The sequence below is a fragment of the Lipotes vexillifer genome, unplaced genomic scaffold, assembly GCF_000442215.2.
Source record: "Lipotes vexillifer unplaced genomic scaffold, Lipotes_vexillifer_v1.1 scaffold83, whole genome shotgun sequence".
Lineage (NCBI taxonomy): Eukaryota > Metazoa > Chordata > Mammalia > Artiodactyla > Lipotidae > Lipotes > Lipotes vexillifer.
In genome coordinates this window covers 3515958-3535927 of record NW_006799780.1, presented here as the reverse complement: position 1 = coordinate 3535927, position 19970 = coordinate 3515958, and the positions used below count along the sequence as shown (strand labels likewise).

Genomic DNA, 19970 nt, shown 5'->3' with positions numbered 1-19970 from the left:
TATGAATGTTTTTCAATCCCCCTTTTTTTTTTTTTTTTTTTTTGCGGTACGCAGGCCTCTCACTGTTGTGGCCTCTCCCATTGCTTTGCGCAGGCTCAGCAGCCATGGCTCACGGGCCCAGCCGCTCCGCGGCATGTGGGATCCTCCCGGACCGGGACACGAACCCGTGTCCCCCGCATCGGCAGGCGGACTCTCAACCACTGCGCCACCAGGGAAGCCCATATACCACTTCTTAATACTACTTCTCAATTAACTGTGCATTAGTATAAAGCACAGTTTTATATTATGGTGTTGTAGTCAACGCTATAATACATTCAATACCTATCATGAATACAAACTGACAGAATTCTTAAGCTTTCTTTTAATTTACGTCAATTAATATTTTTAATATTCTTCAGCAACAATACCACACAGCTCATTCTTGTCCCAGAATATTCTATCCAGAGCAGGTAAACTTCTTACCTAGTACTTACCAAAATTCAATTCAATAGTACTTACCAAATTCAATTTAAGAAATGCTTTTTAATATAACACCACCCTTTTTTTATTTTTGAGAAATCACTTACTTGGGTTTGGAAAGCACCTTTTCCAAGTTAAACTCCTTCAGATATCTTATTATGGCAGCCAAAGAGCAAATCACAGGCTTTTCCAAGTTAATGATGCCAGAAAAACTTTGAGAACCTAAAAAAAACAGAATATACACCTTCATTAAAGTTATTATTCCTTATTAAAAACAAACATTAAGTTAAATAAAATTTAGTTTATGATTTTTGAAATAATAATTTAGACCGTTATCTCCCAAAATTGCCCTTTGGAAAAATACAGAAGTTTACAAATACTTAGGGTACGAAAAAAAGGGCATTTTCTGATGGTGGATGACACTTTTTTGGAGAGCAACAGAGCAACTATTTTCAAAGTGTAAAATGCTCACCCCCTTTGACCCAGAAATACTCCAAAATGCTTGTTAAAGATGTGTATACCAGAAAGTGAGTTGAAAAATCTTTTCTAGTAGTTTCTGCTTTATAACAAAGTCAATCAGCTATACATATACATATATCCCCATATCTCTTCCCTCTTAAAAAATTAGACACAACCTAATTGAACATCAATAAGGTATTACTTAAATAAATTTCAGTACATCCAGATTATTATGCACCTACTAATGGGAATGACTTTCCCAGCAGCTTTCCATCTGGTCTCCCACCTTTATCCCTGTGCCCTATAGGGTATTCTTAACAGAGCAGCCAAAGGAACCCTTTTTAAAATGTACGCCACATAACTGGATTACTGTGCTTACAAATCCTCCAACATTTCCCAACTCACTGAGAGAAGCAGCACAAGTTCGTAAAGGGTCTACAAGTCCCTACACAACCTGCCTTCCATCTCCTTTCATCTCTGGGCTCACCTCCTAATATTCTCCCCCTTAATTACTCTGTCCCAGCACCCAGGCTCCTTGATATTCTTTAAACACACCAAGCACTTAAGATACGTTGTACTTACTGTTGTCTCTGCCTGAAACTGTTCCTTCACACGTCCATGTGGTTTTTCCCCCTTAACTCCTTTAATCTTCGTTCAAATCTTTGTTCAACTGCCACATTCTCAGTGTGGCCTTCCCCCACCACTCTACTTAAAAATTCACCTCTTCCCTGCCCTTCTGTATAGTACTCATCACCTTTAAACACTATTTTATTGTACACCTCCCCCTATTAGACTGTAAACTCCAGAAGGGCAGGAATTTTTGCCTGTTTAATTCCTTATAGTACGTAGAATACCTCAAATAGGCATTCAATAAAATTTAGTTCAAAGAATAAATACAAGTTATATTAAACAAATACACAGAAATACGTATGTTTATGTGTAGATCTGTACATCAAAAAATTCTTAAGGATTTGAGGGGAAGGACTTGTACTTTTTTCCTTACACACAACTATGTTTTAACTTTTTTTGCAGTAGGTATTTATAAGCTTTAGAAAAAATTACAAGATATCCTCTACAAATCTGTAATATAAAATATATTACTTTCAACTATAGCTTTTTATAAAACCAAGGTGTAAATGATGAGTTAACAAAACTCTTCCCTTCTACTGAGAATTTCATCTTTTAACTGTCTAGCTCTGTTCCCCAGGAAACCTGACAAAGATGAAGTGCCATTGTGTTATGAGGTAGCATTGCGTATGGTAAAAATGACCTGAAATCAGTAAACTGCAGCATCTGAACTAGGGGAAATTATAAATACCTGACTCCAGAATTTTGGCCTTCCTTGAGTACACTGACTCTTTGAACTTGGCATGTCCTTTGGAGAAATTCCAGCAAGAGATAAGGTTTCCTATAGGGCATGGGGCTTCTAAGCCAGGGCAGATCCTGCATCTCCCTGATGAAAGTCTGCTTTCTTTGCAACTGAGCAGTCACTAGAGGAGGGAGGGGATTTTAAACACCCAGTGACCCTGTGGACTGCTGCAGACTGCTGAGGACTCCTCCCACTAAGAGGAACAGCGTCCTGTCGGCAAACTGGATTTTCTGTCCTATATCCTTCTAAGTGAATCTGATGCCAAGAGTGGCTTATGATAGTTTCCCGACTTAGTCTTGTCTTTAGTTGAACATAAGATGATGATCCCCTGGTGATATCTCGGACTGCCATTATAAGTGGGTTACACTCTCAGACGCCTGATTCAATTTGGCCAAGACACCATGAGATTAAAAGGGATGGGGAAAGAAATGCCAACAAGACACTGATGCCTAAGAGGAAGCTGGGGGAGGCTGGTCTAACAGTGAAAGCTCTGCAGCTTGTGATAGGGAATAAAACTGGATCTTAGCATAAGCTGGACTGGCAGGAATGAGGGGTACAGACCAAATCAAACAGATACTTGGCTGAGAAAATGTGAATTAGACAAACAATGGTAATCCAACATATTAAGACCCTGTCACTAATGTTCTGGTATTTTAATTCTGGCCATCAATTTTTGGAAATGCTAGCCTTCATTAGGAGATTTACATTTTATAAAACTGCAGGAAAATCATGGACTATCTTTTAAAGGAAGCAAAAAGGAAGGTTCTTCAGTAACTAACTTGTTACACTCCAATGAACATGCCAAAAACATCAAGTTACTAAATGGTCATAATTACAAGGAAGCAGCTGCAGTTGTGCTTCTGATGAGTGCAATAACAGTGAACTCTTCCCTCTACTTCCAGTTATTAATCAATAACTATCTAGTTTCCATTAGAGTTTTAGTCAAACTTGCACCTTTATCCAAATCTCAACTCAGTTAAATTTGAGGACACATGGCTAACATGTATAAAATATTTACCTTTACTGTCAACTATGTCTTTTGCATAAAATTCTGTAACCTCTTGGAAAGCGTGGCTGTATTCAAAATACATGTTATCCAACCTTTCTACTCGAATTCTGTCATCCCGCACGCTGAAAGAAAAAAATGTAAAATTAAAAAATTAATTATCCATAATCTTGCACTATCTGTATTTAGGCCTTGACCTGACCAAAATAAATAAGACTCATTCCTTATTCTCTCCCAAGTTGAAAAAAAAGAGACAAAGAGCTAAGGTTTCCCGGTCAAAAGGCTGCATTTCATAAAATATTATTACTTTTACTACTGGTATTTTATATCACCTAGCACACTGTGAGTACTTTATATATATTGTTATTAAGAACTCATTAAAATTAAGACCAGTTACTTTAATAAACACAAAAGGGAGAGAAGTGGAAAAGCTTGCATCAATTGTTTAAATCCACTAGAAACAGAATACATCACTAATTTCTTTGAAGTGGCATCTTTGGTTGGCACTATGCTAATAAGTCCATTTCTTCTACCACAGCCTCCAGTCAAATATAGTAAATTCCCCTTAAGTCAACTCTCACTCTTTCTATAAGTGGTTCCACACTTTTAAAAAATACGCATATATGTGTGTGTGTATATACATAAACGATCATGTAAGTACATAAACAAAATCATCAAATCACCATCCATGCTAGTAGTGCATTGTCTTTTCCATTTTCTCGTTTGCTTGACTCCCCATTCCCCTCCCCTCCCCTCCTCTCCTTTCCTAATCACCTCACTCCCAACCCGTTAACAGCCTAGGAGGAACCCTTCCTCATCTTTTTCATGTTCATATGGTCATACGTAAGTATGTCATATACACCTACTCATACATGCATTGTTTTATAAAAAGGGGATGACTTTATACAAACTTCCCTGCATCTTCTTTTCTTCACTAAATAATAACTCTTGGAAATCCCTCCATATAAAGTGACCTAGCTACAACTCACTCTTTTTAATGGCTGAAGAACATCTGATAGTATGTAAAAGCCGTAATTTATTCCACCATTTCTTTACTATTGGACATTCACTTGATGTTAACATTTTGCCACATGTTGCTTTAGAATATTTTTATCTAAAAAAAAAATTATAGATACAGGTGTATCCTGCACATGACCCTCTTCAGTCATATTCATCTACCATCTTCAGAAGTAAACACTACCTTCAATTTGGTGTATATTAGCACCATGTATGTTTTTATACTGTACAATATATTTTAGCATCTTTACACAATACACTGTACCATTTCATGTTTTAAATTTCATATAAGCAGTACTTTATTACACCTATCCTTCTACAACTTGCTTTTGCACTCAATTGTATTTCTAAGATTTATACATGAAGATGGACGTATTTTTTTAACATCTTTATTGGAGTATAATTGCTTTACAACAGTGTGTTAGTGCCTGCTCTATAACAAAGTGAATCAGCTATATGTATACATATATCCCCATATCCCTTCCCTCTTGCATCTCCCTCCCACCATTCCCTATCCCACCCCTCTAGGTGGTCACAAAGCACCGAGCTGATCTCCCTGCGCTATGCGGCTGCTTCCCACTAGCTATCTACTTTACATTTCGTAGTGTATGTATGTCAATGCCACTCTCTCACTTCGTCCCAGCTAACCCTTCCCCCTCACCATGTCCTCAAGTCCATTCTCTACGTTTGCGTCTTTATTCCTGTCCTGCCCCTAGGTTCTTCAGAACCTTTTTTTTTTTTAGATTCCATATATATGTGTTAGCATACGGTATTTGTTTTTCTCTTTCTGACTTACTTCACTCTGTGTGACAGTGTCTAGGTCCATCCACCTCACTACAAATAGCTCAATTTCGTTTCTTCATATCTGTTTTTAGATTTTCAATTATTTCTTATTTTTGAGTAAATTTTTAAGATTTGCTTTTCAAATTTAATTCACCTGAATTTATTTTGGGGGATGGTGTGAAGGTAGAAATACACTTTTATTTTCCATATGATTCTCAATTAAGGATCAAGCACCATCATAAAACATTCCATCTTTTCCTACTAATTTAGAATGTTGCCTCCACATTTCTATATACGTGTGACCCTGTTTCTGGCTTCTATCCTATTCCACAGATCTTTCTGTCTATCTCTGTATCAGGACCACAGTATTGTAATTACCATGGCTTGGTATCAGTATCTGTGGCAAGGCCCCTACCTTGCTTTGCAAGACTGTCTTGGCTACTCTTGGGCTTTTGAATTTCTTTAGAAATTTTAGATTCATTTTGTCAAGTTTCACAAAAACCTTATTGGGCTTTTGACTGGATTTGCAATGAATTAATTTAGAGAGAAATGATATCTTAACAAATCAAGATATCCTATTGTTAAAGATGGCATAATGTCTCTATTTATTCATGTCTTTTATATCTAACAATAATGTTCTGTAATTTTCTCCATGTTATATATATCTTTGGTTGTGCTCACTCGTAGATATATTATAGATTAATACTACTGTGAAGGGAATCTTTTCTTCTATCACATTGACTAAAAGCTTATCACTGGTGTACATGAATCTAAATTTTTATATGTAGCAACAATGCTAAACACTTTTTTCCTGTATTGTCTATGTATGAATTAGTATCTTCAAGAAGAAAGTTTCTATTTTTCACTTCTTTTTCCTGTTTCACTACACTACTGGCTAAGACCTTCAGGGCTGCGTTGAACAAAGGTAAGGCTAACAGCCATCCTTTGTTTTCTTACTGATACTAATGGGAATGCGTCCAAAGTTTCGACTCTTAAATATGATTTTTACTAATGGGTTTTGGAATAAATGACTTATTAGCCCGAGGTTTGGTAAGTTTCCCAGTTTTTGCAAAAATAAAAAAAATTAGTCATAAAGGATTACTGAATCTTAGCTAATGTTCTTTCTACAGGTATTAAAATAATCATCTTGTTTCCTCTCACTTAATCTGGTAAGATATTATTCATATTTTCTGATGCTGAATGATCTTTGCATTCCTGGAATGTATTATACTTGCCATGATGTTCTGCGTTGCTTAAATAAAGTTATAAATTTGATTTCTTAGTGTTTTTCTTTTCCCCCAGAAAATCTGTGCCAGCATACCTAGCTCCAAAGGCTTTTTCTGTTCTACTGCAAGACTAGACAGGCATAAGTTGCTTCAGGAAGAAATCTAAGAGGGAGGATTTTCTCCCATCTCTAGTGCCCAAGAGGATTTTTCCACCTTAATCCAATGGAGAGAGTATCAGACTAACTATTGCAAATCTCTTATCAATTTTTATCTTCCTGTAGACACCCTCAATACCTGGATTTTTAGAAGCCTACTGCAAAGCTATTTAGTAACTCAAAAAGCAATGAATGACCTTAGGTGAGTTCCACAATGCTTTTGTACAAGTTCCTAGAGTGAACACACGAGGCAGCTGGTAACTCAATTACTGTTCTATTATGTTGTTTGAGAAGCAGGTAAGAATTTAGAAACACATTAATTTTGATAAAAATGGACTTGTCAGTTACCCTTGAGGCTTTCATGGAAGCATTACGAGTGTTAAATTCAACATCCTGCAATCTGTATATAAAATATCCTCATGCAAATATTTTTTTCCACAAACTGATGGGAGTTATATGTGAAATCTCTCATGTTTCCCTAGATTTCTTTATGGTAAAATCAAATCACTGTATCTTTGAAACAAAAGTCTACTTGAAACACCGTACACAGAGAGAGTAATATCCAAACAGAATTTTGTCAAACTAGATTTTAGTAAAATTTCTATATTCAACAGAGAACTGTCAATCTTGGTTTCCTCAAACTGTAGCCTGTGAAATACCTGCATCAGAATCACCTGCAACACACATTAAAAGCACAGATGCCACACCCCAAATGTGTTCCATCTGAATTCAGCAAGAAGCTGGAGGAGAGGGGGTATTTTCATTTTCAACAGGGTTTTCGGTGTTACTCGCAGGCAAACTGCAGACTGAAAACACTCATCTACACGAATACTGGCAGCCATTGTAGGACGAGAGCACGAAGTGGAAATATAAATCTTCTCCAAAGACAGTCTGTGTTTTTAACTGCTCTCTTAGAGGTGAGCCGTAAATATCTTTTCACCAAAAAATTAAGGAAGTCAACGATGGTCCCATAATTGACCTAGGACTTTAAAAATTATTAAAAAAAAACACCTTCCCACCTTCTACAGAGGCTCTTTGTGACCAGAGGCTGAAGGCTTCTGAACAGAAAAGAGGCTGAACAGAGGCCATGCTCCTCCTCCGTGGGCCTGGGGTGGCAACTGCCCTTCTGCACTAATGTCAGCATGTGAGTCTCAGTCACTACATGGGGTATGCAAAGCTGGACTGTTTTAAGATTTCTAACTTTATTTTATTTTTTTAAAGATTTATTTATTATTTATTTATTTTTGGCAGCACTGGGTCTCAGTTGCGGCACGCGGGACCTTCGTTGAGGCATGTGGGATCTTTCGTTGCAGCGTGCGGGCTTCTCTCTAGCTGTGGCAGCGGGTTTTCTCTTCTCTAGTTGTGGCGCACAGGCTCCAGAGCACGTGGCCTCTGTAGTTTGTGGCGCACGGGCTCTCTAGTTGAGGCACACAAGCTCCGTAGTTGCAGCACTCGGGCTCAGTTGCCCTGCAGCGAGTGGGATCTGAGTTCCCTGACCAGGGATCGAACCCATGTCCCGTGCATCGTAAGGTGGATTCTTTAGCACTGGACCACCAGGGAAGTCCCAAGATTTCTAATTTTTAAAAATCCTTTTCATATGTTACATGCCTCTGTGTTGCCAAATATATTGTTTTTGAAAAATTAAGTGGCAATAAAACTCTCAACAAGTGTGGAACCTACACTAAAAAAAGGGGGAACTTTAGACCCAGTAATGTCAACTTGGACATAAAACTGGTGATTGTCTGGTGCTGAGTAGCAAACTACCTACAAAGATTTTGATAATGTTTAATTGTGACCAAATGTCAACTTGCCAATTTATGATCTATGCTGACTTTTGAAACTATAATTTTTATAGATAAAAAGAGCCTTGCTGAAGGCTGACAATCTACTCTAGGAAAACCCAAGGCCTCTTCTGACAGTGTCCTTATTGATAATAACAATACGGATTGAGTTCCAAGCTTGCTGAGTGATTAATTCTTTGCTCTGAGGACAGAATGCAATAGAGATCGAGATTGAATAAAACAGACTATGTAACATAGTTACAATGCCTCTATATCAGAATTAGGATGAAATTCATTAATTTATTACTTCTTATAATAGGGAACCATCACTTTCTTAGAAGGCTGAGGGCATTATGTCAAATTATAAAGACAACCACTAGAATGAAAATATCAGAATAACCCCAGAAGAACAGCAAAGAAAACAGACCATATAGTGGAAGATTCTTTAAGATATAAAAATAGAAAACTGAATATGGACAAACTAATATCAAATATATCTACCATAATGACAAATGTACATGGGCTAAACTCACTTATTTAAAGAAAATTAACCTCGGATTGGATTACAAAAGAAGAAAAACTAGGACTTCCCTGGTGGCACCGCGGTTAAGAATCTGCCTGCCAATGCAGGGGACACAGGTTCAAGCCCTGGTTCGGGAAGATCCCATGTACCACAGAGCAACTAAGCCCGTGCACCACAAATACTGAACCTGCACTCTGGAGCCCACGAGCCACAACTACGGAAGCCCGCACACCCAGAGCCCATGCTCTGCAACAAGAGAAGCCACCACGATGAGAAGCCTGTGCACCACAATGAAGAGTAGCCCCTAATGCTGAATACTAGTGGTCATAATAACTATTCTTGTTATTCTTCTGACTTTTCTGGGTCTATTATTAGTGTTTGCTATTGTTGCAGTTGTATAATCTTACACAGTATAGAAGTTTCCTGAAGCATTACTGTCACTTTTGGTGTTGTCTTGTAATTAATAATGGATGAATGTTGGATGTTGAATTTTATCAAAATACTTTTCACATCTGTCTAGATGATCATACATTTTTCTCCTTTACCTTACTAATGTGATGGGTTATATTATTAGATTTCTTTATGTTGAACTGTTTTTATATTCTTCAGCTAAGGCATGACACTATCTTGTATTTATCCTTTTTAGTATTCTGATGGATTCTGTTTGCTAACATTAAATTTTGGAGACTGATTATATGATTTACACCTTAAAAAAAAAAAAAAGAGTAGCCCCTCATTCTTGCAACTAGAGAAAGCCCACACAACAATGAAGACCCAACGGAGCCATAAATAAATAAATAAATAAGTAAATTCATTTATTTTAAAAAGAAGAAGAAAAACTTTCTACATTACCAATAGGAGCAAAACTTAAAGTAATTCAGAAAGGTTAGAAAGAAAAGGTTGGCTGGAAAAAAACTGCCCAGATGAATATATTAGGCTAGTGCAAATAAAAAGAAAGCATGGGACAAGATTTTCTTACCAGGCAAGATAAAATTCAGGACAAAAAGCATTATAACAAGACAAAGAGAGGTACTTAATGATAAAAAGGACAAGATGGAAGAAAAGCTTTTCATCCCATATCCTTACAAGAGTTTTAGATTTTTGAACCATTGGAATATACTACTTATTCAAAAAATAAAATTGTTTTTTTAGAAGAGAGAAAGAGGGCTTCCCTGGTGGCGCGGTGGTTGAGAGTCTGCCTGCCAATGCAGGGGACACGGGTTCGAGCCCTGGTCTGGGAGGATCCCACATGCTGTGGAGCAACTAGGCCTGTGAGCCACAACTACTGAGCCTGTACGTCTGGAGCCTGTGCTCCGCAAGAAGAGAGGCTGCGATAGTGAGAGGCCCGCGCACCGCGATGAAGAGTGGCCCCCGCTTGCCGCAACTAGAGAAAAGCCCTCGCACAGAAACGAAGACCCAACACAGCCATAAATAAATAAATAAATAAACAAATAAATAGCTAAAACTATAAAGCTTCTAGAAAAATATGGAGGAATACATCTATGAACTTGGTATAGGCACAGATTTCTTAGGAATTAAAAAAAAAAAAAGAAGAGAGAAAGAAAAAGGAAAGAGGGGATTAAAGGATTTACACAGGAGCTCCCAGGAGATGTTTGTCCACTTCCCTGGACTTAAACCTGGGAGGCTAGGAGTCCAGGAAACGGAATGGCTGCAACCTTCCTGCTACCTTGTGGAACGTACGAGGGCAAACGCCAGAGGGAGAGACAAAGGAGAAGAGCCCCTAAATCCAGCCATGCCCAATTCCAGCCTACCTGCAAGCTTTTCACTTACATGAGCCAATATGTTCATTTTTAACTTTTAAAAATTCAATAAGAACTCATTATAAAGTACAGAGTTTTCAAAAAGCAAAAGAGGAGTCTTTGCTGTCCAGAGAAGGAAGTGGACACAATCACACAGACAGCATCTTAGAAAGATGGCAACCTCTACTGTTGGCCAGATGGGCAACAGTGAACTGAGGTGAGAAAGACCCAGTTTGATTTCAGCTGGTGAGCCTGCTTCCGACCAAACCAAGAGGGAGACAGCGTACAAGTCAGAGACTGTAGAGACCAGGAAGCCCCCAGCCACCACTACACACTTTCCCACCAAGCAGAGATAAAGGGACCTTAGACAAGTTACCACTGGGGACTAGAAATTAAAAGCAGATTCAGGGCAAGCCCCCGCAGGGTTAGAAAGACCCGAAGTAAGGAAACACTAGGACCTAGCCCCAGAGGACAGGCCTGTTGGGGAGCCGGAAGAACTGAGAATCTCCTCACTCACTATGCAAACTCAATGGGGCCTCAGACAGAGGAGGCCTAAGGCCCAGGAAGTAACCAAGGCCTGCACGAATGGCAGAATGGCAGCTGTGCCCGCTGTTCAGAAGACTAAGACAGGAGGTCTTATCTTATCTTACCTTATCTTAAGGTAAGAAGTCTACACTAGGTAAACTCATGTATTCTAAACTTTTCTCTAGCTTTTGATTTTACTTTTTCTTTTATAGTAGTTGTTACTTTAAGAAAAAAAAAAAAAAAAAAAGGTAACACTCCAACAAAAAATTGCTCATCTGTCTGGAAATGGCCAACCTGACAGGAAAGTACTTCTATCTGCAATGAGGTCAGGAAAACGAAGAGGATTAGAGTGCTCAAACTTTGGGGAACCAGGGGGAAGAGAAAACGAAGGGGGAGGGAATGGAGGCAGAAAGCCCAAGGGCCTAGAGAAGGCATCGTTTCTGCCCACAGTCATAACCTCCCAGTTCTCCTTCCCTGACCCTGGAAATCTTCTCTAAGGATGAACTCCCTTGGAACAATACTTTAAAACCTCCATCCTTTCTTAATCTTTCAGTCCATCCCAATCCTGGGTCTTTTTGCCACCCATCTCCACATACCATACCCCCAACCCTGTGCACATATTCTTACTTATTTAACAAGCCAGCCAAGACTCACCTCCTCTAAGACGTTTTCCCAGAAGAATAACCACATGCTAGGATGGCCTGTGCTTTCTACTGGACATGTGGGACTGCAGTTTGTAAAGTAATACCTTCAGAAATAAAGCTACTTTGTTTGAAGCACACATGCTTTTTGTCAGGAACTTTACTGCCAGAGATAGAAATACAAACTGTAATATGCATTATAAAGGAATGAAAGTTTCATGGAATAATAACCAAAATAATGTCAACTGTGCTATAAAACATTACTTATTTTGGAGTCCAGAAGCAGAGGTGAAAGAAGGGAATGGCTGCTTCTTTGTGTGTTTTTACTGAGAAGCCGTATAATGGAGTGGTTCAGAGCCTATGCTTCAGAGCCAGGAAGTCTGGATCAAATCCCAGTTCTGCCATTTAGTAGTTGGATAACCCCAGACTTAACAGCTCTCTACCTCAGTTTCCTGGAAATCTGTATTAAAAGAACAGTAGCTCCCTCACAGGGGGTTTGTGAAGATTAAATCAGTCAATAAATATTATAAAGACCCTAGAATAGTATCTAATACATAGTGTTAGTTAACATTATTACTGCTACTTAAGAATGAAAGATAGGAATAGTCATGTGCTCAAAGGAAAAGGGAAAAAAGGGAGAGCGCTTTAGAATAGATGAAATTGGGCAGGACAGGCACAAAGGAAAGAACACATCAGCAATGAAAAATATTCTCAGTAGCTACCAAGATGTGTCTCTAACGGTACCTTTTTCACTCCAGGGGAGCACAGGATGAAGATGAGGAAAAGCTAATGTGGGATTTCAGAAACCACTACCTCTCCCCAGAATAGCACCTCACCTACTTCTGATGCTTGAAATGCCTTTAAATAGACACAAAGCATTTTCATTTCACAGGTAGAAACAAAAGAAGTCACTCAAAAGCCACTTAAATAGCGGTCTTCAAAGATGACAAAAGATACGGGTTAATTTTAAAGTTTACCTTTAGAAAAATTAACAAAAGTCGCTAACTCTAAAACCAATTACCTAGACATGTACACACTACTATATATAAAACAGATAACTAATAAGGACCTACTGTATAGCACAGGGAATACTACTCAATACTCTGTAATGACCCATATGGGAAAAGAATCTATGGGTTGGCCAAAAAGTTCCTTCAGTTTTTAAGTAAAAATAAGACATTTTTCATTTTCACCAAGAACTTTACTGAACAGCGTATTCACTGTTTTGTTCCACTAACTTCTGCTGTTTTTCAGGCAACTTCATAATTCCATCTTCCCAAAACTTTTTATCTTTTTGAGCAAAGAACTGTTCCGGATGCCTTTTATAGTCTTCCAGGGAATTGAAATTTTTTTCCACTAAGAGAATTTTGTAAAGACAGAAATAAATGGAAATCTGAAGGTGCAATGTCTGGTGAATAAGGTGGATGAATCAGAACTCTCCAGCCAATATGTTACAGTTTTTGCCTGGTCATCAAAGAAACATGTGGTCTTGCATTATCCTGATGGAAGATGATGCATTTTCTGTTGACTAATTCTGGACACTGTTCATAGAGTGCTGCTTTCAGTTGGTCTAACTGGGAGCAGTACTTGTTGGAATTAATAGTTTGGTTTTCCGGAAGGAGCTCATAATAGAGGACTCCCTTCCAATCCCACGATATACAAAATACATCACCTTCTTTGAATGAAGACCAGCCTTTGGTGTGGTTGTTGGTGGTTCATTTCGCTTGCCCCACAATCTCTTCCATTCTTCCACATTATTGTACAGTATCCACTTTTCATTGCCCATCACAATTTGTTTTAAAAACAGAACATTTTCGTTACATTTAAGTGGAGAATTGCATGTAGAAATACGTCAAGAACGTTTTTTTCGCTTAACTTATGTGGAATCCAAACATCAAAGCTATTAACATAACCAAGCTGGTGCACATGATTTTCAATGCTTGATTTGGATATTTTGATTATGTCAGCTATCTGCTGTGTGGTATAACATTGATTGTTCTCAATTAATGTCTCAATTTGATCGCTATCAACTTCAACTGGTCTACCCAATGGTGGAGCATCATCCAGCAAGAAATCACCAGCAGGAAACTTGGCAAACCACTTTTGACACGTTCAATCGGTCACAGTACCAAAAACTCAAATGTTCAGCAAGTGAATGGATAAACAAGTTTGTAGCAATTCTACTGAACAATAAAAAGGAACAAACTACCGATACACTCAAAGCATGGGTGAATTTCACAGGCATTAATTATGCTGAAAGGGGCTGGACATGAAAGAGTACATACTGTAATGATTCCATCTATGTGAAATTCTGTAACAGTCGACTCAGATCAGCATTTGTTTGGCATAGGAGGTGGACATGGGGAGAAAAATGACTGCAAAGAGGCACAGGGAACTTTCTGGGAAGATGGAAATGTTCTATATCTTAATTGGAGTGGTGGTTATATTAATGCATATATTTATCAAAATTGATTTGACTCATATACTTAAAATGTGTAAATTGTATTGCATGTAAATTATACTTAAGGTTGATTAAAAATTAAAGCTTTATTCCAAAAAATTAAAAAATTAAAGCTTTATATATTTGCCATATATAATTTATAGCTCAAAATTTTCTATTAAAAAATCTGAACATTTTGGTACAGATGAACCACTTTGTAGGGCAGAAACTGAGACACAGATGTAGAGAACAAACATATGGACACCAAGGGGGGAAAGCGGGGTGGTGGTGGTGGTGGTGGTGGTGGTGTGATTAACTGGGAGATTGGGATTGACATGTGTACACTGATGTGTATAAAATGGATAACTAAAAAAAATCTGAACATTTAGACCAACAAATTCCTGTGCCAGTGTGTATTTCAAATACATTTTTGGAATAATACTCTAATTCAAGTATTTATTCAGCAAAAAGCAATGGTGCAGAGAAGTATCTCATTTTGAAGAAAAACATTTAACTTCACAAAGTACATTCCATATTTATATGCTTTGAGATGATCATAGTTTAAATGTCATCCACTATTTCACATACACACAATCATCCGAACATGAAGCAAATTTTTACAAAATAATTTACGCTTCCTGTGGTTCAAAGACATTTTTGTTAATCACAAAATCTTTACCTGACATTATATGCCCTCGAGAAAAAGCAAAAGAAATCCTACTTTTCTGAGAGTCTTATATAATCCTGAAGAGAATGATCAGCATTAAAACATTCTCAGCTTAGTGGAAATTCATCTCAAACATTTTTTTCATGCATGATTAAAAGCATTCTCTCAGTGACAGACACAAAATCAAGACCATTTCACTCGGATCATATGCCTTTGAGTTCATTAACAAGCTCGAGCCTGCCTCAGACAATTTAAAATAACCAGTCTTCCTAAACTGATATTTTTCTCTACAAATAACGAACTCTGATATTATCCCAAGAAACAGCTGCTTCAAAAAAAATAATCAAATTGACGATCTGGAATTCATAGTACATGAATAACTAACTGATGTTTCCTTTTCAATTCAACAAATCTTCACTACAGGAATAAATGGAAAAAAGGAGTTCCTTGCTGTGTGTTATGGGCTGAATTATGTCCTCCTAAAATCCCTATGTGGAACTCCTAACCCCCAGTACCTCAGAATGTGACCTTTTTTGAAGACAGAGTGCTTACAGAGGTCATCAAGTTGAAGTGAGGTCATTAGGGTGGGCTCTAGTTCAAGATGACTGGTGTCCCTAAGAGAACGGGAAATCTGGACACAGACACACACACAAAACGAAGACTACATAAAGAAACATAGGAAGAAGGTGGCCATCTATGAGCCAAGGAGAGAGGCCTGGGAGAGCCTTCCCTCACAGCCCTGAGAAGGAACCAACCCTGCTGGAACCTTGATTTTGGATTTCTAGCCTCCGGAAGTGTAAAACAATAAATTTCTGTTTTTTAAGCCACCCAGTCTGTGGTACTTTGTTACATCAGTCCTAGCAAACGAACACAACCCTACTAAAGGGCCCAGTATCTATTGAGAGATGCTTATAAACAAATCACTAAAATACCAAGTAGATTGAAAAGAATGCCTGTGGTAGTATCTGCCAATTTCAAGAGTGTAAATATTCTCACCATGGCTGATTTTAAGCTACCAAAGCTTACCTGAAAGAAAATTCCATGGAAATATAACCATCCACTCTCACAAGCCACTACAAGGGAAATCCAGCACAGAGCGAAAACGCAGGCATCAGTATTTAATACACAGGTGATTTCAATGTACAGCCAAGGCTAGAATCCCAACTGAAAATTGCAGGACAACTTCATAAAAGCAATAAGACTGTTAAAATACAGACTATTAGAGAAGACAGATGAGGAGAAAACACACCACACCACATAAGAATAGCTTAAGAATGGCAAAATAACAAGTGAAGAATGAAAAAAAGAGCTAATATTTACTGAGCACTTACTATATTCTATGTACTGTTTTAAACCCATTATATGTATTAACTATCTTCATCCTCACTACTACTCTGTGAAAAAGTTCCATTATTATATACCTGGTTTTGTATAAGAAAACAGAGCCACAGAGAGGTAATAAGATCCCCAGCTAAAAGACGAAAACAAAAACAAAAAACCAAGGAAGCTAGGATTCAAACACAGGTTGTCTGGCCCCAGACTCTGTACTCAGACCACTGTCCTGTGCCATCTCTCACTGTACATGACATGTTTAGAACACAGCAATTAGTCTAGTGCAACTAGAGCCCAGAGAAAGGGACAAGGGACTAGACAGGAGAAAGTGTGCCATATTCCTGGCTTCATGTTACCTTACTTAAGCAATGGGTTTTCAACCCAAACTCTTGTAAAATCAATCAATTTAACCTACTTGCATAACTTGTTGTTTAAATACGTCCAATCACATAGAAAAGTCTGGAAATGAAAATCTATCTGTAAAACAAAATCACCACCTCTTTATATGTGAAAATACGATTTAGACACAAGGATTGTTTAGCAGGCGACAAGCACCTGTCATCATTCAGGAGCAATTAGCGTGGCCTAGAGCCTCCGAGAAGGAATGCAGGAAAATCATACACATTCCCTAAGCCACAAAGAGAATTCTGGAAGATGAGGCTGCACTCACTAAGCTCCTGGGGCAAAGACAGCACCACACATGAAAAGCCTAAGTTTTCCACTTCTGAGGTTAGAGGAAAGACACCTATAAACACTTCACATCACCGAGGCCCCAGGAGGACGAATGAATTCCACTATTGTTTCCAACATTTAGCCAGTATTTAATTCTGGAATTGTTCTTTAAAAAAAAAAAAAAAAAAAAATGCTTTTTATCTATGTATTTGCAGAGCATTGTAAAATATTAGCATTTTGACAAAGGTAGTATTTTAGTATATAGGATAATGGCAAAACTGAATAAAACATACCCTTTAAGTAAAATCTTTGCATTGTCAGTACAGAGGGAAAGATACAGTGAAAGGAAACAGGCAAACAAGGAGGGAGAGAGAGGCTTCTCTCCTTTTACAGGCAAAGTCTTTTATGCTCACAGGGCCTTGGAACTAACCTAAGGAAGCCCTTTCTTCTGTAGCCCCAGAAAAATGACAGAATGTGTTGAGAGGCTAAGTTCTGTGTCTCTCTGTAGCAATAAGTAGGTGGGAAGGAGGTAGAATATGACAATCAACCTACAGGCCAGGCTGTTCCCACTGTTCTCCAGAAGGGAGAAGAAATAGGATTTTATTCTCTATGGGTGGGCAATCTCTTGTCTTGCTCAATTTAATCACCCACAAGTACACTCTGTGATATCCGGGGGTTGAGAGTTAAAAGTTACATAAAGACTGTAAAGTATCCTTACCGATACATAAATGACTGCCTGACTTGGCAACCAGGAATTGCTTAAAAAGGGCAGTAATCACTTTATCAAGTACTTCCAAACTCCCAATATTTTAGTCAAAGCAAACTAGTTTTTACATTCTTACTTGCAAAAGTTATATCTCAACAGTATTAAACACCTGTCACTTAGTGGCTTATTGGAACAACACACATTTATTATCTCACAGTTCTGTAGGTCAGAATTCTAACACTGGTCTCACTGGGCTGAAATCAGGGTATTGACAGGGCTGTGTTCCCTTTCTGAAGGCTCTGGAAGAGAATCTGGTTCCTTGCCCTTTCCAGTTTCTAGAGGCAGGCTACGTTTCTCAGCTTGTGGCCTCTTCCTCCATCTTCTGAGCCAAAATGAGTGGGTCACACACTCACAGCACATAACTCTGACTCTTCTGCCCCCTCCCCCCCGCGCCTTCCACGTTTAAAGGACTTGTGATTATTGAGCCCACCTGGATAATCCAGCATACTCTCCCTACCTTAAAATCAGCTGGGTAGCTCCATTGTTTCCCCTCTGTCATTTAACCTCATATATTCACAGGTCCTAGGTTTGGGACAAGGTAATCTTTGGAGACAGAAAGACAGATACATGCATATATGCATACATGCTACTAGACCACCTGTGCCTGATTCCTCACTATAAAAAATTTATAAATTACATAGTAATTACTATATAATAATAGTAATTACCTCAAAGGTTTGTCGTGAAGATTACATGAGTTAATATGAGTAATCATCATGGAACATACCCGATATATAGTAAGAGCTTCACTATTTTTTACAAACTCTTTAGAATTTCTTTTTTTTTTGGCTGCACTGGGTCTTCGTTGCTGCATGTGGGCTTTCTCTAGTTGCAGCGAGCAGGGGCTACTCTTCGTTGCAGTGCATGGGCTTCTCATTGCAGTGGCTTCTCTTGTTGTGGCACACAGGCCCTAGAGCATGTGGACTTCAGTAGTTGCAGCACATGGGCTCAGTAGTTGTGGCTCGCGGGTTCTAGAGCGCAGGCTCAGTAGTTGTGGTGCACGGGCTTAGTTGACCCGCGGCACGTGGGATCTTCCCAGATCTTCGAACCCGTGTCCCCTGCATTGGCAGGCGGATTCTTAACCACTGAGCCCCCAGGGAAGTCCCTACAAACTCATTTCATCTGTGTTTAAACTTTTCTCTCGTTGTGCAATGTATTTTCCCAACACCTGTCTAGTTAAGTGTTGCCTATCCTTCTAGGCCTTCTCTTACATGACGCTTCCCTACATTGCATAAAACTGCATTTGTCTAATACAGCAGCTACTAATCACATGGAGCTACTGAGCACTTGAAATGGGGCTGGTTGGAATTGAAGTGTGCTGTAAGTGTAAAATACACCTTGGATTTCGAAAACTTTGTAAAAAGGAATGTAAAGATTTAATATATAAAAAGGGATGCAACAGTTATATGTTGAAATGATATTTTGGATGTACTGAATTAAATAAAGTATCTTATTAAGATTAATTGCACCTGTTTCTTTTTACCTTTTAATGTGGCTACCAAAAATTTTAAATTACATATGTGATTCACATTACATTTCTACTGATCAGTGTTGCTCTACACAGAATTATCCTCTCCCTCTCATGTACTCTCTTAGTATTTAGTTTGCTTTCCTATCACACACACTATATAATCTACTTTGTACTGCAGCGATTTGTATATGTGCTGGCTTTCCAAGTAGACTGGTAGCCTTTAATGGGCAAAGGTCATGGATCTTCTAATCTCAAGAAGATCCAGGGTAACTGTACAATAACTGTTTATGAAGCTGAATGGAAAGGGAAACATTATTTAGCTAATGTGTTTTGTATACCTTACCTGATTTACTGTTAACAGGAATGACCAGAAGTCAATCTGTCTTTGAAGCAACTTTTTCTTGGGTTAAATCATGATTAGGATGTAAAGCAAATGGCAAAACAAAGTTTCCTAAAACAATACTTAGCTTATTGCATACAACGCACCCATCTATCTTTGACTCTACACTACTGTATTTCTTTTTTTTAAGTGGTAATTGCAACCCATAAGATTGTTTTCATAGTCCACTAATGATTTGTGACCACAGCTCAAAAAGCACTGCCTTGATGGGTGGGTCAGGTGCAGGCCTCCCTGGCTGGACACGAACCATCTTAAAGATGTCATGTGATACTCAGCACTCCCCTGATCTCAATGGCCCCACCAGGTAAGGACTAACCCTGTGGTGTGGTCATGGTCCAACATGGCCATCAGGAAAGACACAGAGATCCACTCATCATGAATTCTTTTCTCCACCAGCCTTCCTGTTAGGGCTGGGGGCAATTTAGTACACAATCTAGTACAGTGTGTTCAGGGCCCATGTCCACTCCCATGAGATGGAAAGCCCAGCTCAGCATGGCCAAGAGAGTTGATCAGAGCTG

General features: G+C 38.5%; 1 protein-coding gene across 1 annotated transcript in view; it reads right to left on the bottom strand.

Moving 5' to 3' along the window:
• The window catches only part of MSH3 (mutS homolog 3), a gene marked incomplete at its 3' end in the record, with an annotated part of 88404 nt that overhangs the window by 27564 nt on the left and 40870 nt on the right, over positions 1–19970 (bottom strand). The window contains exons 9-10 of the mRNA XM_007471985.1: positions 3306–3418; positions 567–681 (exon numbers count right to left, since the gene is read on the bottom strand). Of these exons, the coding sequence (XP_007472047.1) occupies positions 567–681; positions 3306–3418 (228 nt within the window). The remainder of the gene's footprint in view (positions 1–566; positions 682–3305; positions 3419–19970) is intronic.